Source organism: Galleria mellonella, unplaced genomic scaffold (genome assembly GCF_026898425.1).
Source record: "Galleria mellonella isolate WM207_F2 unplaced genomic scaffold, CSIRO_AGI_GalMel_v1 utg33, whole genome shotgun sequence".
Taxonomy (NCBI): domain Eukaryota; kingdom Metazoa; phylum Arthropoda; class Insecta; order Lepidoptera; family Pyralidae; genus Galleria; species Galleria mellonella.
The window spans coordinates 15,068,351-15,093,201 of record NW_026442079.1 but is presented as its reverse complement, the minus strand read 5'-3'; the positions used below and the strand labels follow the sequence as shown (position 1 = coordinate 15,093,201).

Sequence of the window (24,851 nt, the reverse complement as noted above, 5' to 3'; positions counted from 1 at the left end):
CTATAACATAATATGCCTTCTTTTATTTCCATTGAAGTTATGGTTCTATGGGAAACCGGCATTATTGGCTAAGTGATACTACCGGACAAGTTTAGCGGCGGACCAATGAACAGTGCGCACACGTTTATACGGCAGTGTAATCTCTGTTCGGATGCGGAATGGATTTTAACGAATTTTTTAAATTTTTGTATTATTGCCTGAAGTTGTTGAATTTACTATTCAAAATGAAGTATATATTATTAGAATAAATAATGAGGTACTCTTTTTATGAAATCACGAAAAGTTGTTTTTTTTTTAAAAAAACCCTACATATTGTTAGTTTCCAATAATTACCACAATATGTTGTTGCATATGACAACTATTGTCTTTATTTTTTATTATTAAAATATTTGACGCCTGTAACATGCGTAGTGTTTATCAGCCTAATAACAGCACTGGATGCAGGCGGCTGGCGGCTCCCTTCGCCGGTACTGTTGGGGAACACCCATTGTTTTATTAGTACTTCTGACAAATACTGTGTAAACTAGGCGTTACCCGTGACTTTGTCCGCGCGATTTATGCATAAGCGTGACTAAGTAATACACATCAATATCGTTACAAACTTTTACGTTTATAATGTGTGATAAGATTAGTAAGATGTGAGATGTTTACGATCTTAATGTAAGTTACTTTAGGCACAAATAATATAGCACTATACTAGGTCCATGAGATTATGAGTACTCACCTCCAACACCACATTCCTACTGCCATATTACTATTGTCAATGACCCAAAACAAACAATGTACAGCTCGCAACACTTGTAATGAACTCATATATAGGATTTGCAATCCCGCATTCCACGTTACTACATTCCAGATTGTCACCGATTTCCTGAATGTCAATGAGACTTGCGGAATTCCCGCATTTAAACAGAAAATCCCGCGGCGAAATTTTTGAAAAAATTAGCACCAAGAAGTACGTTAAGTAGGTAGAAGTAATAATGTGTAACAAAGTAATGTGTTATTGGAGTGTTGATTAATGTTAATTCTTAGTTAATAAACATAGCTGTTAATGTATTGTATATAATGCTTGGTGGATTATAAATTATCGGTAAAAATTATTTAGGTATGTTTAGTCTCGTACCCGGGGGGGGGGGGGGAATATACTTTTTCATATATAATGTTTATGTTTATTTATTTACCATTTGAATAATTCAAATAGTGAAGAAGAAGTAAAAACTGGAAATTATAGTAATAATATAATATGAACAGCTAAAAAAATTGGCAAAGTTAATATTCGAATAATCGAACATTCATTAGATAATGAATTAAATCTCTGCGGGATCCCGCTGTAATTGTACTCGTAAATTGAGTGCAAATTTCCCGAGTGAAGACTGCGGGATCGCAAAGTGTAGTGATGTATAAAATTTTCCGACCTAGATAGTAAACCTTCAAAGTCAGATAGGCAGTAACCTTCCAGAACTATATATAACTAACGGTATTTTGAATTTAATAAATTATTCAAACTTGAATCGGGGTCATTGGTGACGAAAGAGTAAAATGCTGTAGCTATATTTCTGTAGGCATTTTAAAAATAAGCTTTTGAACTGGCCTTTATTTACGGTACAACATCGGCTGCAAGTATTGAAGCGACTTCCAAATGGTGCAAGTTCTCAATTCGTGTATATTTTTCGTACTCACATTAGATATGCAATGACGCCGCTAATTCTGGACCGATTGTGACAACTGTATCACAATGTATAGTTAACTCCCATGTTGGTCCTAGGTCAATTTTGTAGCATTTGAAGAAATTTTGTAATAATCTGTAAGTAGCGTTCCTTTTTCAAATGAAAATTTACTTAAATCCGCGAATTTGCCTACATAGAATTCACTTTCGTATTATCAGCAATTTTAGAAAATAGTAAGAAAAAATTAAGTAAAGAATATAAAAAAATCTTTTTGACTTTAATTATTATACTTTCATATTCACGACAGTTACGTGTCATATCATATATTACGCCATATTATATTATATTGTACATTATAATCCATCTCCACTAATAATAAAAAAAATATCTGTTAACACAAAATTAAAATTAAATCATTAATACACATTTTCATGAGAAGGCATCTAGAGGCTGACCACATTGCCACGCTGAACAGAGATAGAGATGCGTTGAACTGCTAGACTTCTGGTTGCCAGAGGTTTGTTGCAGCCGGTGTGATAACTCTTTGAAAAAGTGACATGCCATAGCCCCGGGGCACACGGGTCCAGAATCTCAACTTCAAACACCGCAAAAATATATTAATTCCGAGGGGATGAATACTTACGGCGCTTGATAACCTCCAGATGAGCTGCGGCGGCACCGGCCGTCATGGACGTACTTGGAAGGTAAAACGGCGCCTGGGTATCGATACACACGAAGCTCCACATAAACTATCGCCCCTTCTTCTAAGGTACCATGGGCATCTCGTTAGGTTTCCTGCTGTCGCCAAGTGTTAAATCAAGTAGTTTTAATAAGGCCGGCATGCCCCCATTGACAAGAGCCCTATGGATGACGTCATTGATAGCGCTTGTAATGCGGAAGAAACTGTAGTGACCTAAGGCATTAACGTTGTCCCTATGTTTGCCACGATGGGAATTTTGGCTACCAGCTGAGTCTCACTGAGAGTCTAAACGTGGCGTCGACCGTTATAGTTCCAACATTCAACATACTTGTAACAACCTTCCGAACCCAGTAGTAGATACGTAAAAAAGTTCTTGCAAACAAGTCAAGATGGCTTGAATTTTGAATTTTAGAAAACATTAGGGAATTTATTTTAAGAATAACTCACAAATGTAATTTTGTTGGTATTACTAACATAATGGGTCCCGTCATCTGAAATACAATTTATTTGAATATCTGTATTTGGTTCATTGTGTTTCTAACTTCAACTAAAATCCGTGAAACGGAAAGAGGAAGGAAGCTGTACCGACAACATAGGGGCTATTTTAAGTTGCGAGATTAGGTTGCGAGTTCGTCCAAACCACACTAAGTACCTATATCAACTTCAGGTCCCGAAATAGTGTTTTGATTAAACAGCACGAAATGTAACTTATACGTTGATACAGACCCAGGCAGTACAGTCGCCAAGCATGCGCATTGCAAAAGTCGCTTATGCATTAAAACATAATATGCCAATCATTTTCAGTATTGTGCTTGCGGTACGTATATATGTATGTTTAGTTTTATACATGAAACACATAAAGGATAGAACAGACACGACAATGTCGCGTTAGGGCTGCTACATACATATTATCGTAGGCAAGCATTTACCTGAAGAAATATATTCATTCAAATTTCTACGAAAAATTTTCATCATTCAATCAATAGACGACAATTTGGTATCTTTTCGACGCATGTTTATTAGAAAAGTGTTCAATTTCATTGGCACAACTGTCCCGTAAGAGAGCGCTGTTGATTTCACTTAGAATATCAGTAATACACAAAGCAGAGTTCACTTGACATAAGCTCCGTAGTTGTGGAAGCGCGCCTCACTCGGGCGAAAGCTGTTCACGACCAAAACTACTCGTATACTCGTAGCGTGTCTACTTACGAATTATCTTTTCCAGGTCAGCGCGGCCGTTTACCTATACCACACCACATACCTTTACCTAAGCGCGTTTAAAAAAGCGAATGCCATCAAACGCCATCCAATTTGTGTACATAATTTATTATGGCCAGTTTATATAGTAAACAATCTTAGGAGTAGAGTTTTATACGTGGTAGAGAAAAAAGCCAATGCCGCGGCCGAGATGTAAATCAACTCTGAATGTATGATTGTAGTACAATTTAGGGAACACATTTGTAAATTCAGTGTCCATACTAACTTGGCACTGTAGAAGTACTCTTGACATTAGATTTTTCTACGTATTTGCAACTTGCTAATAAATAAAGAATTACGTATTTTTCATAGTTTAATACTAATGGAATATGTATAATAACTCACGGGTAAACAGATGGGACTACGCGTAGACAGAAACACACAAAATAGTTCAGCATCTATCCGTGTGGTCCCTTGTAACTATTGCCAATTAGTTATTGCAGTTTCACGTTGCTGCATTTGAATCAGCACTAATTTACCACCATTACATATTATAAGCCTACAGTATTAAGTGTGCAGTTGATTACCTACTGGATATCTAAAGGAACGGTGTCATTTGTTACGTAAACGTTGCAAAATGAGATAAAATAATTTTATAAACGTTTAATAAAACTGTAGAATAAGAATATCGCTCTATCGACTAAGAAAAGGTTTTTAGAAGATTTAACAAGAATGAGTGGAGTGTGTGTCGCCGACAACGGGGCAGTGGAGGAATCGAATCATGAGGCTATGAGCGCAGTCCGTTATAGGCATAAGCTGCGAATAAGCGTCGTCCTCATTACAACTCCTCTATCATCCACTGCTGAATATTAGACCACCCTCATATTCAAATTATAATCAAATGAACATCCCGCGCCACTTGCGTCCATCAACCGCTACACTTACGGGATCGTCACCCCGTCTCGTGGAACTGTGTGCGTGAACAGTAGTGATCACTGAACACTGGATTATAATACGACCAGCAGTTTTCACAGCAAAATATAGCAACCAAGAGTCAACAGTTAATTTGATGATCTCGACTCACGCAAACTCGCCTATAGTCAACAAAACAAATTAAATTCATCTCCATACACTGTATCAAGTATCAGCCAGCACGCGAAGTCGTGCCGACATGGTGCGGAGGGCGCTAGCTGCGGCTCCACAGCTCCCCAGTATAGACCATTCCGGCGTAATGACTTCAACTGCTCCCAATTAATACATAGTAAGGATCGTATGTTTTTTCTTGACGACTACCCCAAAAAACAATTTTTTTTTTCTGGACTCATACAAGTATATTACAAATGGATAGATAAAAAATTATTAGCATCCTAATAAGCAAACAGATTTATTTATAAATAGTACAATTTGGTACATAAAAATAGCTTACAAATATGTCCAGCAATGCTAAGAGGCTCACAGCTCAGTGCGGGATATTACGTAAAGAGCAAAACACCAATTTGAAGGTACGACCGCGAGGATTAGTCCGAAATGCAAACAAGAAATAAACTAGGTATGAAAAAAAATAAATCGAAGAAACAGAACAAGAGAGCGCTGTACCAGTACAACACGCATGCGTGTGAGTAAGTACGTGTGCGCGTGAGTTTCATTTATTCATATAGCTTAGAAATTTCTGAGCAGATATCGACGTATGGGTATCGTTAGAGTCTTTATATCAGCTCGAATAATACTGAATATAAAAATTATATATGTCGGCTGTATATCGTAATTTTCAAATGAGATTTTATTTACTATTAAATATGACGATATTTTCTCCAATTATTTACAGCCTGACAAAAAATACATCTGTTATATTAATCAGTTAATGATCATCCCGCCTGCACTATTGGTTTACACTAATGGGGCACTAATGAGGGACAATATGGGGAAAGGTCAGTTGATCCATCATGACTAGAACTGCAAAAATTTATCACTTGACAGGCTGTATTGATAGCAATGATGGCTACTAACTACCGAGTTCCCCAGCCATATTGATTTAGCTAGAGTTGTGTGTCTGGATGAGTGTGCTCCGCAATGTATTAATGAATACGTGTAATGTGGGCGACATGAAAGATGGACGGCTACAGTAGTAGCTAGTAGTACGGGTACACCGAGCCGATACCCAGTAATCGTATTATTCATCACATTCAAATAACCTGAACAAGCTTATCTGAAATCTGACACTTCGATTAAGCTTGAATTCATGCGAAGAAAACGGCCACGTGATCAAATTAGTATGAAACATTAAAAATATACAAAACAATTATTTTTTGTTATCTTAACTTTGTTCCCGGAACGTACATTTTAATTCAAAAGAACTCCATAAGAATGCGATCAAAATTAGAATGTGACCAGTGACGTATTTGACATATAAAAAAATACATTAGATTCAATTCATTAAATGAAAGAAAACCAGTAGCGTACCTTTAAAAATGCCGTGTAAGACGAAGCCGGTCACGTGTTCATTATACTAAAAAGCAGAATACAATTATAGAAATTATAGAATATAATTTAAAAGTCCGCCTGTTTGATTGAAAATAATTTAATTTTAGTGCAAAAGTAGAGCCCTTGCGAGGATTATATACACACCTATGTGTATACACAGCCGACTAGTTTACACTATAAACTTTGTTTTATTCTACTTTGCTTCTTGATAATTATACGTAAATATTTACAAATATCGGCTCGGTATATACCCGTAGGTCCTTGCGCCACGTCCGAATATAGTCCACTAACAGAAGTGTTTACGCTACTGATACCAAAACCTATATGGGCTCTCAGGGATCGACGACATTCTACAAGGGATCCATGCTAGCCAAAAAATAATAAGAGGTCCGTGAGATACCTCCTATTTTTTTTTTTGGCTGGCTTAGATTAACGGGGTCCACGGTAGTGGATCTCTACTGACGACCTACAATACTATCTTTTTATAATAAAAATAAAGTATACTATATTTATGTTAAAGATAGAGCTTATATTATTAATAATATTGTTTTGTATCCTGTATAAGTGTTCTTGGCTGCCAATAAAAGATCTTTCTTTATTTTATTATCAGCATAATAATACACAGCATCTCAAATTCCCCGATTGCGACAAATTATAATTATTATATTTTAATTATTAGTACAAAACTTAATGAGGAAGTTTCTAGATTTGCTTACGTAAGCCGAACCCCTGGCAAAGAGCGTCGCGATGCAGGCAGTGGTTGCAATAAGCGAACCCTAAACCGGCCAAGTGAGAAAGGCGGCAGCCGGTCGCATCGGGCAGCGGCGGAGGCGCAACATCGCGGATGTCTTTATCAGCCTCTTGTTGCAGGCATTGCATAATGCTCGAGGTCAACGACCAGCTCCCGCCCCCCTCTCCAAATGCCTTCCGCACACCCCGCCCCCACTCTCAGCTCTGTGGTCTCCCACCATACCTCCTGCAACTAGATCGGCTGTTACATATACATATAGACCATCAATAATAATTTACGAATGAACAATTTCAAACAACAACACGACGTTATTCAGCCAATAGGTAACTACTTTCAAATCTCTACTTGTACAGACAAACAGTTGTCTTACAAAATTCTAGCTTATTGTGTATGTGTGTGTTTTTTAAGATAAAGTAAAATTAACTTAATACTGTATATTTGATTACCAAGGCTTTACATCAAAATCAATAATAGCACTTTGAAATCGTAAATTTTAGGCTTTAATTTCAAAATGATAAAAAAGTCCTATGGCGCGATCTTTTCGTGTATTACAGCAGAATCTTTCAGCGATTAAATAATATATACTAATGGTATGCCAACACTTACATATTTGAAATCAATATTTCAAATTAGGAAGCTTCGAATGTTTTCAATAAATGGCCACCCTGAGGCGCGGAGTTGCGCCAGTTGCGGCCACTCCGAGGGTAGGGACCGTGCCCAATGTTAAGCCATCGTCCGGTAAGTCACGCGTGTGATGCATTCAGTATATATGTACATGTATAATTCAAAAACTATTTCTAAGCGACTTCAGAGTTTTCCTTTGATCTCACTTCACCTGTACATTCTGTTAGACGTGTACGAGTGCGTGTACACGGCACGAAATATGCTCCTTGAGCTAAAGTTATGATCGCTTCTAACCCGGTATTACATTTTTAAACTTTATAGAGTTTCTACTCAGCTAACTGTTTCTTCTAAAATATAATTTAAAAAAATAATATAATATTTTTTAATTATATAAAATTATAATATAATTAATAATATAAATTTATTTGAATTTCTGGAATCTTCTGAAATTGATATATTAATAATAATCTACAGCAAATGCGGGGCAACCTAACTCTACTCTCAATACATTCGTGTGTGGATGAATTTGGACAAAACTAAGATAATGTTTAACGATTATGCTCACTCAGAACTGGTTGCCATAAATGACGTTGCTCTTGAAGTTATTTAGAAATATGTTTACCTTCAAACAAAATTTCAGGCAAACGCTTCGACTAGGTAAGACGAATTTTGAAAGCGAAGTTTAGAGACGAATACTGCTGGGCTGGACAGCCTATGAAAAACTCCAGCAGGTCTCCTCGTCGTCTCGACCACAAAGCTTTAAAACAAACGTGTATAATCGTCCTAGCTGTGATAACATACGATGTCGAAACGTAGGCACTAGCGGTCAGGCTAGTCCGTCAATTGAAAATTGCTCAGTGAGCTATGGAAGGAATTTCTTAGTGTCTCTGAGAGATCGAATACGAAACGATGTAATTCGCCAGAAGACTAAAATTACCGACATAGCTCAACGAATTTGCAATCTGCACTGGCAGTGGACTGATCATAACTGTCGCAGAACAGATAATCGTTGGGGCATACATGTTCTGGAGTAGAGACCGCTAATTGGCATGCGTAGTGTAGGACGACCTGTGGCTAGATGGGACGATGATATAGGTAGAATTGCGGGTAATAATTAAAATTGAAGAGCCAAAGAGCGTGCTCGTGTGCGCTGGCGTGCCTTAGGAGATTGTGATGAATAATACTTTATATTTAAATATAATATAAGTACGATCAAGCAAAACAATGAATACGTGTGTTGTCATTTTTATAAATATTATCATTTGATGGATTGCTGATTATATAAATTTAATCGACCTTCATTACAAACTACATTTAACAAAACAATAAACCAAAGATCCCCTTTTATATTTAGATTACTTATATAATAAAATTATAAACAGACGATATCTGTACATGAGAGATATTTTAGAAAAGTTGATGTAAGGGAGCTTAGTAAGAGCAATAGAAGACAAAACTATATTTTATTAGAAATTTTGAATATATATTTGTTTGTTTGTATGTTTGTTTCATATTCACATAAAAACTACTGCGCCAAAATGAATATATTCAAACTTTTACTGATATATTTTTTCTTAATGTCATCGAGCCCTGTCACCCCACACTTGTGCATCAACATTCGCGTCTCTGCTGCGTGCAGTCGCCTACTGTCCATCATATGTGCTGGTCGACACTCCGGTCTGTACAGGACACACACACACACACACGTGGTTGCGGTAACATGTCACCCTTGTGTACACAAAGGTAAAAGTTAGGCGTAAATACACATCTGAAATTCATTACCTTTCTTAACTCATCAGTCGAATAACAACAGTTAAAATAAAAATCTATTATTATCAAATGTACGCGATAGCGTAACATTAAGGCAATAAATTCCTAACGGTAAATGGGCCGCGTTTTACATAAATTAAGCGAGCGGTGTCGATGTATCTTTACGAGCCCATTACGTGCGGCCACACGCGATAACCTTACAGGGGACGCGCCGCACGCTCGTTTGTTATTGTCGGTTCACACCACCGACCACCGGCCACCGGCCACCGAGTACCAGCCACCGGCCACCGGCTACCGGCCACTAGCCCAAGCCCCGGCCCAGGCCCACGAGCGCCATCGTTGCTAATTGATGACAACAAATACGTAATCGCAAACATAGTATCATCGCACGTTGCAACTACATCTAACATTGTGATCGCCAAGGGAGCGTCGTTCAACCGTGATAACATTAATATGTGGCCGACACGTAAGTTCTTTCAACTGAACAAATTGACCTTAAATGGACGGTACAAAGTTACAAAAACCTCGCTTTTTTTTTCATAGTACTCATGTAACTATTGATATTCCCAAAAACAAAAATAATTTAAACACCTGTATGTGATATTCATTAAAATTTGCCAAACTATTTAGATGTTGCGATAAAACACAAATATACTTCACAGTTTACACTCCTTTCTTTGACAGTCGACTAAATAAAATAAGTAAAAAAAACTTTAAGATAATCTTAGGAGGTCTTATTGTAAAGAATTGTAATCAAGTCGGTCGCTGCTACTATAGAAAGATAGCAGACAACCTGAGGCTGTGTAAATATTCTGCTCTAGATGAGGGCCGCGTAGTCGTGTCGTTTAGAATAGGAAGCAAGGGACGTTGGGGGCTAGAAGGTAGATCACCTGATCCTGATTGAGAGAGCTGGCGCCTGCTTTGACCGTGTAAGACGAAGCCTACCGTACCTATAGTACCGTACCCACCGATGATGATTAACTCCCGGTTTTCCACTGTTTCTTTCAAATATTTCAATTGTCAAACAGAGACAAACAATACACCTTTTTAAAGTCGCTTTGTAATATAATAATAAGATACTAGTTTCAACAGTTATATACACAATATGTATACACATTCAAAAATTTTCTAATTCGGTGTCTAATTGTGTTTAACTTTAGATCATAACACGGTATCATTATTGTTTTTAAAAGTACTGTAGATATGTATAGATTGTGCTTTCAGCAGCGGCGTCATGTACTTTAGTGGCTCGGTTGCTGTATTGATTTGATACTCGTACATGGTAGTGAGTATCGGATGTCATAGAATTCACTTAATTACTATGAACACGTTCAATACGACATAATCAGCTGGCATTTATTTATACATATATTATAAACAATGTTAAAAATAATAATATTGCAGAGCAACTTTCCATTTTGAAAATAAAAAACGCATAGGACAGTATATACTTTAGTCCGCTAATATGTGTAATTTTAATAGAAGATTTATTTGAAATTTGTTTAGTTGAGCCACGGGTCCACGAGTACTTACGGCTATGACCTTAAAGGGCTGTACTCCCCGGAGGGTAATGTTTTTCACGTTTATCTATATCATAAGGTCAAGAGAGAAAGTGCCGGGTTCGTAAGTGTCCGTTAAACTAAATGGGTCATCTCAATTGTGGAGTACTAAAATTATAAGTTAAAAAAGTTACATACAAAAATATACTTATATGTTAAAATATAAGACTAAATCTTGCGAAAATCGATTATAATTTTTTATCTAACTTCACGAATGAAAACTTTGTAATTTTTGAACCAATTCTTGTTATTAGAATTGTCTGAGACGTAGATACAGATAAATAAAGTCAATGACAATGGAGGCCGTGATCTAAAGGCTGTTCTGATAATGAATTGGAAAATATAGTTAAACTGGAAATTTCTGGCATTGTAAAAAAAAATCGAAACTTGCCAAATAATATTATAATAAATACTGTCATTTGTTCACAGTTACGAACGATATCTACTACGACGATACTACTATCATAAAGTTGAGCCGTATATAGTTTTCTTACTGCGTTACCACTATTATGGATATTATTTCAAAAAGCGTCTTATGACTAAATTCTGTGTATTGTTCTGTTAGGAAATAAATAAAACCCGATAGTACGCTCATAGCAAATGCTTCATTATTTTCGTCTAATATACGTAAACATTGCATACCACTATCTGATAGTTCTAAGGGCACGTTATAAAATTTATATATATTTTACAATAAATATTTTTATTTTTTAGAAAAACATCGTAATTATAAAGATTTGTATGTTAAAAATATTAAAGCATTGCAATCTTCTTCACTATGATATGCTCAAATATTTTTTTAGTCCAAACACGTGACCGTTGTAAAGCAAAGTGTTACAATTACCAATGTTACTTTTCTGTTAAATTATTGTGTTTTAATCTCGTCTAAATGTTTTAAGTTTCTGTAATTATAATGCTGACTGTGTTGCGATATCTATGTGTTCGCTCATATCATATCGTTAAGGTTGTGCTCAGATGTTAATTCTTATCAAACTAAATTATATCAATATATCATATTTCTGAAAATAGTGGAAACTTTCTTTTAATTCTTTTTCCAATATATAATATTTATTGTAAATCAGACAAACTGCGAGCCTCCTCAAAACAACGGAGAAACACTACACGCGGAAAATCATAACATTGAGCGGCAACTCGTCGTTTGGGCAGGCAGAAATAAACAAAAGGAAGACTTACCACAACGGTCGAAGAATATAAATTTGATTATAGCAAGTAATCAATATACAGTATCGTGAATTAGTAATGGCTGGATTGTACAAAAATACAAACAGCACAGCAAATTTATAAAGTAAATTACAATAATATAAGAACTAGAATATAATATAAGAAGCGCTTAAACTCAACTAATTTGAGTAAGCGATGTCTCTAGAAGTAGCCCTGTCGCAACCGGTAGTACCTATCTAATCGAAGTACCATATTTCTTTTCGGTAATATAACGGTAAAAGCTTCTCAACTCGGGAAATGTAACCTTCTAACCTGAGAGATACTTGCTGTGCACTGATTACCTAAGGCTGTTTCGTAATACAATTCTTGGACGGCCCTTCCTCTTAGAACGACGAACGACGAACCTTACGTTTCTTTTAAATGTTTGTAGAATGTCACCAACTCGAACTCGTCAATATAGTGTAGTGGTAAAACACACCTTGTTTGGGCGGCGCCGGCGCTTCCTCCTTGGTGTCGAAGAACGCGAGAGTGAACTGGTCGCTGGGCTCGATGTTCAGGGGCGGTGGAGCGCGTACGCACGAGGCGGGCGGGCGGCCGCTCCACACGTCCATATTCCGCACATGTCCGAGGTCCGTCCGCGCCCGTCGTCCGCCGGCTGACCGCGTCCGCGTCCGCGTCCCTCGGCTGCTCGCGTCCGCCACGAGCCGAGCACTGAGCTTTCCTCGAGCTTGAGGCTTCGAAAAAGTGACGCTAGCTGCGACGCCCGCGCGCCGCGCTCGCGCCGCCCGCTAAGCGGAGCAGTGAGAGTTTTTGGATTCGGTATACGACTTTTTGTATATGTAATTAGATAGGTATTTATGCATATCGCTGACGCGTGACTTGAAAGCGCTGTATTACAAATGTACATAACAATTATTTCTGTTAGTTTAGTAAGACATAAGCCGTGTACGGTTATACATGTTAAATAAAATATCCATCAGCGTCGAATTTTATTTTCCTGCGTAAGGATTATATATAAAGGAGTGGGCAGATGTAGAATTAGTTGCGTCGCGCTCGCAATCGCGTTGGTGTCTTTTGCAGCCGTCGATGACCGTCTTCGCAACACCCATCCACCACGGTGGACTTGCTAATGTGGACTAGTCACAGGGCTCTTAAAGCAACAAAACTATAAAGTAATAGGTGCATTGATAATAGAATATTGTATCTATCACAATGACAGAAATATGAATTCCTCGAAAATTAAAAAATAACCAATACAATATGAAGAAATAAAGAGTCAGAACAATTGAGAAGAAAACTTCTCGAGTAGTTTCCCCCAACATGTGAGGGTAATTCAAGGTACCCACCAGATGAAGCGACGGCCGCAAATTCTGAATAGATTCTGCGCTAAGGTGCAAAAATCAACCCTGCGCTCTACCTTTCACCCCTTCCTGCTTAAAAGTTTTTGATAATATTCAATGGTGGAATTTCCAGGTTGATATTTCTTTTAAAAACTGGGGAAGGTCGGGTGCTCCGTTCGGACCCCACGCTTCTCTTGCACTACCAGAATAAGGCGGGCTCCAAACGATGCCTTGCGACAGTTTGTACAGAAGATAATTCAGTAGCCAATTAACGTCAGCTGGCATCGAGTGGTCGGCTACACCTCGTATCGTATATTTGTACTTGACCGATTTCCGAAGCAGCTTCTATTTGGCAGCCATTATCTGGGGTCATTTAAATATTCTTGACTGAATTTTTATCGCGGTTTCCGTTCGCTATCTTATGAATATCTTACATAACAATATCACGATCATATTATAGAAGTGTAACAATATATATATCATTTCAGCCGTTAACTGGCTACACTTGGTTGCCTCTTACGACACCCACAGGAAAGGAAGGAGTGGCCCATTTTTAAAAATATTTGGATTCTCCCTTGTATTTTCAGTTTCATGAGTTCAACATGGGGAGTTACAATGGAACATTACAAGGTGTCGTCGTCCACAATTATTGGACATTTGATTTTATTTTGTTACATTTGTCGCTCAGAACACGGCTTCAATAGAATATAAACACGATTCTATGGAAAATATAATTAGATCGAACTATCGACCAAAAATAATTCCGGATAGCGGCGGCAAGTTTCCTTTTCAGCTGATACCTCAGCTCGCGCAATCTCAGTGGAAATGAAACAAAGGGGAAATAAAAATAACAAAACGTGACATAGGAATATATTGCAGGCGAGACATTGGCAGGGCGCGAGCGGCGCGGCGCGGCCCGGCCCGCGTCACTCACCACTCCGCGGATAAGAATTACAAATTGAAGCTTGAAATTCAATCAAGAGATGAAGGTTTCACTTCGCCCAGGGTTGTCAGGTGTGATTTTGGATTTTTACTATAATACACAAATTTTGTTCCCCAAACTGACGTGACTTCGTTCCTTTTACACAATCACAAAGTTCTGTCGATTTTCACAACGTTTTGCCATGCGACCATTACACGAACTATGAAAAAAAATCTTCTCTACATCTGATTTCTTCACGACATATCTTACGGTTTACAAATAATTTTTAACTCATTTAATTTTTCTTCAACTACTTTATTTCTCCGAAATTTCGCGAATACAAAAATTTTTACTCAAAATTGCAAAAAATTAAGCAATTTGCCAATACTGACTGCTGGCCAGCTGAGCGTCGCGGTGCTGCGATGCCGCGATGCAGCGCGCGATGTTTACGTGCGATGCTCGCATTGTCCTTCACTCCGTAGAAATTACATTAAAGAATCATTCATACACGCCGGTCAGTGTATTTCTTAGTGGCACTACATAACAATACCAGTAGTATAATATTATAAAATCATAAATATGAAACAGACTGTATGTACTTAGATTTCTTTTTTTGTTTACCAAAGGGAGACTGTACAAAAGTCGTTTGCTTGGCCACCTCTGTCCCTTTCGTGTTTCTACCGGGAAGCAGTTGCGTTTGCATACGAGTAGTTGTGTTTCGGTTTGAAGGGTGGGATATGGCAGTAAATTTACTGGGTACAGAGGAATAACACCTGAGTCCTCAGGAATGGCAACGCATGGGGGGTGTCATGGGCGAAACAGTACACTCTGTTATGTCCATGGTACTGCTCATGTCTATAGGCGACGGTTGCCACTTTCCATCAGGTGGGCCGTCAGCTTGTTTGCCATTCTAAGTTGCATAAAAAAAATAAGCAATGAAACCTGAATATTGCAAAATCACAGCGTTTTAAAGTTAAAAAAAGACAACATTTACATGTGAAATTGAATGAAAACTATTGAATATTTATCCTGAGTTCAATAAGCAACGTACGCCTGTATTTTAATGTATTTAATATATATTTTTGTTCGTCTGTCGGTATCTTTGTGTTGGTATCAGACAAAAATTATTGCATTAAATGTCATCTTGGTCTATAATATTGTATACACTTCTTGCGCGACAAAGCGACGCAACTTATACATGTGAGTTTTTTATTGATTTATCAGAGTAGCGTGGAGAGGTGCAGCCTACTTTGCACTTTTTACTATTATTATTATAGCAGCTAGAGGCGACTAAGGGAACTCAATGGTCGAAGGATAATCAGCAACGTCCCTCTCAAAAATCTCTAAAAGCCTAACTGCAGTTGCCCTACCGCCTGCCAAGCGTGCCAACTACTGGCAAAACTCCCCTTATGGGGATGGCTCATGTTCAGCAGTGGACAGTTATGAGCTGATATGATGATAATGATGACCATATCGGCGGATGCTCAAAACGCTTCCAGAGATACCTCATTTGTTAAATTATGATAAGCAGTTTAGAAGTTATGAGGGAACATGTGAACATACATACATACTGGTCAAAATCATAACACTCCTTTTTGCTTCGCCGCAGTCAAGTAATAATAGTATCCCAATAAATTACACGTTTATTAAAATGTCTACATGTGTTGCAGAGTTTTCCTAATTGGACTAACTATTAGAATTTATTAGTGCATCGTAATCGGGAACGGGTGACGCAGGTCGTGTGCGCGTGCGCCTGCCGGGAGGCGGTCGCGCGCGCCACCCTGCGGCTATGATAGTTACCAAAAGGTAACTAATGTAACAAGAAGTTCAATAATAATAGATAGATTTACAATAATGTATCTGAGAACTTAGTTTATTCTAAATACTTATTTCTTAAACTCAATATGAAAAGTTCACATTATTAGTACGTTTCGTGGACGAGTCAAATAACATTGAACAAAAGGGTCAATCAAGAATCAATACGGAGAACCACGAAACGCCGGTACGAGTGTCCCGTCACATGGAACATACACCTGCGGCTGTAACATACAGCGTTTACAATCAGACAGACACGGAACAAACATTTACCACTTTTTGCCATTAAATCGCAGCGGCTACGCCATATTTCCCCTAGGAATACCTGTCGTAAAATTTAATAAGAGAAAAATGTAAGCGCGCTGCGCGCGTGCAAGTCACAAGAGATGCACGTCGTGAAAAAGCCACGCTGCTTGCACGACGGACGTCTGCGCAGGAAGCAAACCTCTGCGCGGGTCAACGAACCCGGCATCGCTGTTAGAAGCTATCTCGTATAGCAGTGCTGACCTTAATCCGCCCACCATAGAGTGCAGAGTAGCGCGACCGCTGCTGCGTGCCAGTGTTAACATTTAATCTAACGTGTTTTCTCTCGCTCGCAATTTAAAATGTCGCCTCTGAACATAGAGGTATGGACCAATTCGCCTCGGTGGGAGCCGAGGAGGCTTTACGAAGCAGCGCCATTAGCGGGGAGGACGAGCTGTCTCATAAGATTTGCTGATAACCGAGATTAACTTTAGAATTAGTAATGGATAGGAAAGGCCGTCGCGCATTTCTCTACTGGCTACTAGATCGCAGCGAATGTAGTCGAAATATACAGAGGGACAGTTATTCATTCTCTCGAGAGCACAGTTTCCGTATGCAAGTGACTAAATCAAACGGTAACGCTACTAATGTCGAAGAACAATGTGCTTCATTATCAACATGTAAATACTCCGCACTAAAAGATTTAAACGAGTCCAGCGCAGCGTTACGCGCCGTATTCACATGGTTCTTTTTAAATAAAATATGACATATGTCACTCGATGACAATATAAGAGTCTATAGGTGAGAGAATTTAAAATCGGTATTAGTTTAGACTATAATCTCTTGTCTAATCTCTCGTGTCTTGGTAATCTCATATGGACTCCCGCGATACAGGTTCTCCAAGTGCGGGGTCCAATGTACTCGCTGTTGTAAATTTTTTGTATTTAATAAATAAATAAATAAATATAATTAAACGATATCTATATTTATATATATATTTATATTTCGATTCGATATATATATTTAAAAAAAAATGTTATGACTAGTCTTACTTGACTAATGAGAACATAAGAAGCCAAAATGATAATGCTTACATTTTTGTCTATGTGTCTATCTGTATGTTTATTTCGGTATTACACAAAAACCACTGAATAAAATTTTATGCGGTTTTCATGATTATGTTCCTATAGGTGAAACTTTTATTACGATACACCGTTTGCGAAGTAGGTTTAAAATATACGTGCATATTATTGCATATATATATAATTTTCCATGTTTCCATGTTTCCATGGTTGTTGAAATAGAGCATCGACAGTAACAAACATAGAAAATTATTCCGATCATAAAGCTAAATATTTGTTTAAATATAAATAAATAATTATATTATATGTATCTAATATTCAAGCACCAGTAAAACATTTAAATCTTTTATTATGAATCACATATGTGACTCCATGTAGACAGGTGCGCTCGGCAATCATCCATATCATTAAAGAGTAATACAATTGCATAACATAAAAACTCATTTATTATTGTTTTAACAAGCGAATCTGCAAGCTGTCCGTACGATAACCATTAGCGGTTACATTCTTAGGGTTCCGTACTAAAATATTAAAGAAGAACCCGACCGTGTATCTGTATTTAACACGGATATTCCTCAGTAGATACTGAGAGGCGCGTAACCCTAGGCGCATCTGGGCACAGGGACCGACTCACTTCATTCTAATCCCCACCATCAGGAACTTTCAAATTTTTTTGTTGACACGAAGAAAAGGGTTGAGTTGTTTACCTCGATAGCTAGACATATTAATTATAACTAATTACTGCAAATAAATCAACTTGTAAGGTGACATAGTTGCAATAGTAAGAGTAAACCCTAATAAAATATGTCTATAAAAAGAAAGCTACTTTTTAATAATTAATAGATGGATTTAAAACAAAAGTTGTTTGCGATTTTATAAAAAAAAAGTATTTATTTAAAAATCATAATATCACGCATATTATTAAAAAAAATTTAGTAATTAAATTTTGATGACAATTTATTACGGCAAGAATATTGTTATTATTTTCCCAGCATTACAGTACGGTGCGAGTGACAAGTCGCCGGGTCACAAACCCATAGAAAAATTGGAGCTAGTTATGCAGAAAACGGCCACATTACTTGGGACGTCCTTTAAATATGGCTATCCTTCCTCGGTTAAAGGACCAATAACCAACCAATAAAATAATGATGATCACGAAAATGATACATTCTAATTAAACAAAATATTTTATGATAATAATATATTACCTACTATTAAAATGTCACCCAACGCCTGCCTTTGCTCAATGTAATTGCCCTAACGTCACGTGACACCCCCCTCCCCTTCACCCTCCGCCGCCGTGTGCTACAACGTCCAGTGTTTATTTACATTTCAAAACTATATTTTTTACTCTATGATTATTTTGGACAAGAAACGTAATAAGTAAAAATATTTAATTGCATAATAAGAACCCTCAGTATGCAAGTACAAATCAAACATGACAGATTTTTTTATTTGATGAGACGAAACATGCGAAATTGCATCGACGCAAGCGCACGAGTGCAAAGAATAGAGGGGTAGTGGATTGAGTTTAGATCACGCGATGCCTCAGTACAATACCCTCGTGGCAGAATGTTCTAGTACACTATACTTATTCGTAGAATATTCCATTTTACCAACTGTAACTAGCAGTTTACTGTTTGTTTAACAAATTTCATTCTTTATTTAAACTTTACAAACTTTCACATTTATATTTATTAGTAAGTCAACAAAGATAGAATAATAGTATTATTATCTAGGAAATAGTTTTTATATTGAATAAGATGGATGGATAAAATCCGGTTTATTTATAAACTCTTTTTTAACGACTCGCCAAATTGCAGTGACTAACGAAGCCTACAGCTTATATACCACTCGTATTTATTAAGTGAAACATACCGCCTATAGACATGAACAATGAACAGCAGAAAAGGGTAGGATATACTGTGACATCCGCAATACCCCTCATGCATTGCTCCTCCTCCACATCCAGTAACTTCGCTGTTATATCTCATTTAAAACGAAACAACGAAGCAAGAGCTATGATCATAGGCGTATTCAAGGAGGACCAAGTGGGCCGTGCCCACCCCAAACTCGTCTGGTCTCACCCTGGAAAATAACCTTAAGTACACCAGTGGCGATGATAAGAATGAGGAGGAGGTGCTGTAACTCGTGTATTCCTCGTTCAAGAGTATGTAATGACAATAAACTTATTAACTGCTACTTCGCATATTCTAAAAGTACCAATTAGCATATATCTATGTACAAAATGTCTAATAGTATAAATAGGTATAATACCAAAGATAATATTCAGTGTACATACCTGACAAGCCAGACGGGGAACCTGGTTCTTCTTTGAACCTGTCAACAAAAACATTTTACATATAAGTAAATAAGAAGTGCATAATGTGGTCACATATGATAACACAAAGATAATAATATGACTTTTAAACAGCTCCGAATTTAAATACCAACCTTCATTCTGCATTTGCAATTTAAAAAACATCCGATATGTATTTTAAATCCTATAAAATTGAACAAAAATGTCATAAGAACAATGTTCTGGGAACCTCCAGATTCATATAATATCATTACTGACAAAACCTTATTGAAATACTGACAAAATTTGACAAAGTTTAGATTCTATTCTAGGTTTTGTAAGTTGTATATAGTTCTAAATTTTAGGCGGTATGTAATAAAAATTCAACACAGGTTTGCTGCAGGATTATAAAAAATAAAAACGGTTAAATAAATTCAAAGGAGGATAATTTTTATTCGCAGCCCGGCGACACTCGGCCCCTGCGAGATGCCAGGTCGACCACTCGATCTATTGATAGAAATTTGTGAAATAGGAGTAATTATCGTAATTATTCTTTTTTTTTTGTAGTCTATGCTTTAAAACTCTAAAATAAATAAATAAATAGAGAATATAAGGATTTTAATGTATTTCACAATACATATTACTAGTAATATTTTAATTTATTAATTTATTAAAATTTGTTGAAATCCCTTTTTAACAATTTTTCATTTATTTCTATATTTTTTTTTATTTGTTTGTATCGATACAAGATCTATATGAAAGGATATATTTAAAAATTGTAGGGAAAAAGAAAAATAGATTTAAAAAAGTAAGATTACGACACATGTTATTCATCAGTACATCCTTGCGAAGCCGGAGTAGGTAGCCAGTGTTTAAAATTATAGTCCACAGAACCATAGTATAGAGAACTACCTTTAAAATTGTTTCATTCTAGGAATAAACTATGAAACTTCAAACTTGAAGGAATTCGATGAAGCGCCTTAAGTTTAATCATTATGCTTTATAGGTTCTTTCCGTATTTGCAGTTGTTGAAATGAAATGAAATGAGTTTATTTGCATTAAACATTTTAAAATTATTACAAAAGCCACGTGGTATTATTTTGGCACCTGTTTAATTGCCTTAAGAGATGTAGGCATGCAAATATTTTACATTTTATAAAAAAAAAAGCGGAAAACAAAATTATAATTCAATTATGTTATTTAAATTGTCCTTACATATTAAAAGTCTAGTTTATAGTACTTCATGCCACTTATATCTGTACATAACTAATACAATAAAATTATAAAATAGAAAAATGACAATAGTAGTGGTAAAATAATTAAAATGTCAAGCTCAATATACAAGATATTCCTTAATACTATAAAAAAGTTTGTCCAAAAGCCATTTAATTAGCTCTTTTTTAAATTTATTCAGAGGTAATACTTGAATGTCAAAAGGCAACTTATTAAATATGTTTTGTGTCATAAATGAGACATTTTATTGATATAGCGTCAATGTTGAATTTGAATAGGAAGGGAGTAGGCAAGTGTTCTAATACTTGCCTAGTCTCTTCGTACTCTACAAGCAAATCAACTTTAGAAAACTGAAATCGTAAAGCTTCTGTGATGTGGAGTTGTTTACAAATACTTGAAAATCGATGGCACGCGGTAGGTTTAACTGGATTATATATTTCTTGGAAAATTTGTCGGCGTGACTGAAAGCCATTCGAGTGTATTATATGAAATTATTAATAATACCATCTCGCTACGTAGCTATTCATATAGGATACAGTAGCTACAGTATGCCAAATGAATTAACAGGATAATATCATAGTTGCCTCAGGAATGGCAACGTATAAAGGGTATCATTGATGACATAGTATACTCTGTTATTCTTAGAGTACTGTTCATGTCTATAGGCGACTGTGACCATTTTTTACCAGGTGGGTAATCAGTTTGTTGCCATTCCAAGTGGCATAAAAAAAGTCTTTATACTGAAAGATGGCAGGGCCCTATGCTACGAGCGAATGACAAGCTGACAAAGTAGCAGGCTTCACAAAGTCGACGTGGTTCGTTGGATGATAACCAGGTCCATATAAGTGACTGGGCAGGGTACTATTCGCTTGATTAGTGACGATTGTGTAATCCTTATTCTTCTTAGTTCCAAGAATATTTGCAAAAAGGGTGAGAAGTGCTAATCGCAACCATTTATGTTCAGTGCTTCGAAGTAAGCACCGCTGATGTATATTCCGTTTGGCAACAGTTCGATTAGATGATGTTCATCAGGTATCTACTTTTCTACTGCGGTCCACGTAATAGAATGCAAGATGGGAAGAAAATTAATGTTTCTTTTTTTTATACAATTTAGAATGGCAAACAAGCTGACGGCCCCCTGAAGGAAAGTGGTAACCGTCGCCTATAGACATGAGCAGTACCATAGACATAAAAGAGTATACTGTTTCGCCCATGATACCCCCCATGCATTGCCATTTCTGAGGACTCAGTATTATTCCTCTGTACCCTGTAAATTTATGCCATATCCCATCCTTCAAACCGAAACATAGCCATGCAAAAACAACTGCTTTACGGTTGAAATACGAATAGGACAGAGGTAGCCAAACAAACGACTTCTGTACATAGTCTCCCTCTGGTGTTCATGTTCAGATAACATTATTACCTTAAAATTTCAAAGATGCAACATGTTTGCGATTTCAAGGATTTAGAATTCGGATGCTTCCATTTTGGCGTAGATATTGGTTTTCACATGTGGCTTCCATGTTTCAAAAGCCTATATGAAATCTATGTATATATAGATAAGGAATGCAGAATGTTATTTTTTTAATTATGCATAAAAAATAAATAAAAAAAGGACATTATGCATACTATTATGTATTCGATACACACACACACACACACACACACACACACACACACACGCATATATTCTCTCTTTTGTTTATTGTTAAAGTCTGTGGTCAAATTGAGAATAGATTAGTATTGTTTGCCTTTAATATCATTTGTCTATAGTCTTACTGAATGTCTAACGTAACAATAATAAATTAATTTATTACAATATATGTTATGGTCGGATTTCGACCACGGAGCGACCACTAGTATTTATTTATTCACTCAATTATAACAACGATGTCATTACAGGTTACAGCCTAATACAAAAACGTTTAACATTTATAATACCTATATACATAATGATATAATATTAAAATATATTTTTGATGTTACATACCATCCGAATAATAAAATAATGACCTTTCTGTGAACTTCTTCATTGAACAATTAAATATATCGATTTTCCAATTTTCGCTAATCATGTTAAGTAGAAGAGCGCTCTGATGATTGGCGCGAACTGCTGAAGTGCACGAAGAGGGCACCTCGAGCAGAGCCGTTCAGCGGCTTCTAAATATATAGTTTACCGACGTCGAGAGTGACAACGAATGCAATGTCTGTTTGTTGGAATTTATACCGCTCAGGACATTGAGTACGTACATCGCTAATACGACATTCCATCTTACTTCCAGACTATAATAGCCTATCATTCCCAAAACAAAAAAGGTACGATATATGAGACGGAATAAAGGGTCCACACCGTATTGTGTCATGTAAAGAAACCGAATAAACTTATTTTGTATTTTCTCACTCATTTGGATGTATTTACGTTCATGATATTCCAAATTGCGCTACTTTCGAGTCTGCTTCTTACAAGCGCATTTTTTAAAGATCTAACAGCTATTGTACCTTCATATTTTTGTAGCACAGTCTGGAGTCCTTATTATCAAATACATATTAATATAATCGAAAAAGTACAGAAAAAATTTGTAAAGTCCTCGAGATATCGCAGTGGCCAGGATGCATTGTGTTATAATGATGCCTTAAGTAAATATAACTTATTGTCCCTTTACAATAGACGTAAAATGTTTGATATTATGTGTTTATATAAGATTTTAAATAATCTAATTGATTCCCCTACAATCCTAAGTAAAATAACTTTTGCTGCTTATATTCGTGTCCCCGCTCCCCGCACGCTCCTCACGTAGATTAGCTCTGTTTGTTCCCCCTCGTTTACGTAAAAACTATATATGTAATTCCTTTCTTTACCGTTCCACCGACACTTTCAATAGAGATTTTTTTTAATTAGATCCGTTTTATGAATCTGTTCATATTTTTAAACTCAAAAACTTGTATGTTGAAATTAAATCGGCGCTTCTTCTTTCTTTTTCTTCGTCTTTGATACTTATATATATTAGTATCTTGGATTTGTTGCTAAATTTCATGCGTGTTTCCATGGGACTTCATAAATAATTATCTCTATGTTTTTAATTTACTGTTATTAGCATTGTTGGGTCTATTGTTCTAAAACTGCAATGTATATTGTTGTTAATTATTTTGTAAATGACTGTTTGTTGCCATAAATAAATAAAATAAAAATATGCCTGCGCCTGGCGTAGAACAAAACCTAAACTACGGAATTTGCATTATTGTAATATGACTTCTGAATGTTAAGCCGGCAATCTCCTAGATCCTGAAATTAGTGACGCGAGACATTACCGCACCCTCTAATATATAATTAAATAAAATCAGATTCTGCGCCCGCTATATCTAATTATATGACATTTACTTACATTGAAGTATAACTTGTTACCGCGTCTCCACCTGACGATTTTGTTAATATCATTCTGCAGCTGTTTGCAATCCAAGAGACGTTCTATTGTCGTGAATATTTTTAAATCGTCCACAAATAATAAGCAAATGGTAGCGTCTGTCGTCTCAGAAAGGTTATTTATCATTACAATAAGCTCTAATGGCCCTAAATTGCTATCCTGACTAATACTCGAATATGTAAACTATGTTTCTGACTCTACACTCTCAAATTTGACGCACAATTTTCGATCGCGCAAGAAACTAGCAAAAATCTAGTAGCAGCGGTGTAAACCTGTTGTGACGGAGTGCTTGCACGGGTTACTTAGTGTAATTATCAACAAGGAAAATGCGACGATTTGAATACTATTTATTGGGAGACCACGAAACATACATCATTAAAATGCTTTGTACTCTTTTCTGTCTATCTTATAGACAGAAAAAGTACAAAGCATTTTAATTACACCGCATGACAGGAAAATTTGTGACAAGTAGTGGGTTGCCATTATAAATTATTACGATAAGTATCTAATACCATTACAAAATCCAAAGGCGACCAATTTCATTAAAAGTAAATCGTTATCGAC

General features: G+C 36.5%; 1 protein-coding gene across 3 annotated transcripts in view; it reads right to left on the bottom strand.

Moving 5' to 3' along the window:
- The window catches only part of LOC113520451 (ecdysone-induced protein 78C), a 44,774-nt gene that overhangs the window by 14,690 nt on the left and 5,233 nt on the right, over positions 1-24,851 (bottom strand). Inside the window, exons 1-2 of one of the 3 annotated variants that reach the window (XM_052896642.1) lie at positions 24,249-24,316; positions 19,636-19,673 (exon numbers count right to left, since the gene is read on the bottom strand). In XM_052896642.1, coding sequence (XP_052752602.1) covers positions 19,636-19,673; positions 24,249-24,301 — 91 coding nt within the window. In that variant the 5' untranslated portion in view covers positions 24,302-24,316. Of the gene's footprint in view, positions 1-12,409; positions 12,653-19,635; positions 19,674-24,248; positions 24,317-24,851 lie in introns of those variants that run through there. The other 2 variants (XM_031911511.2, XM_031911510.2) reach the window with 2 other exon arrangements.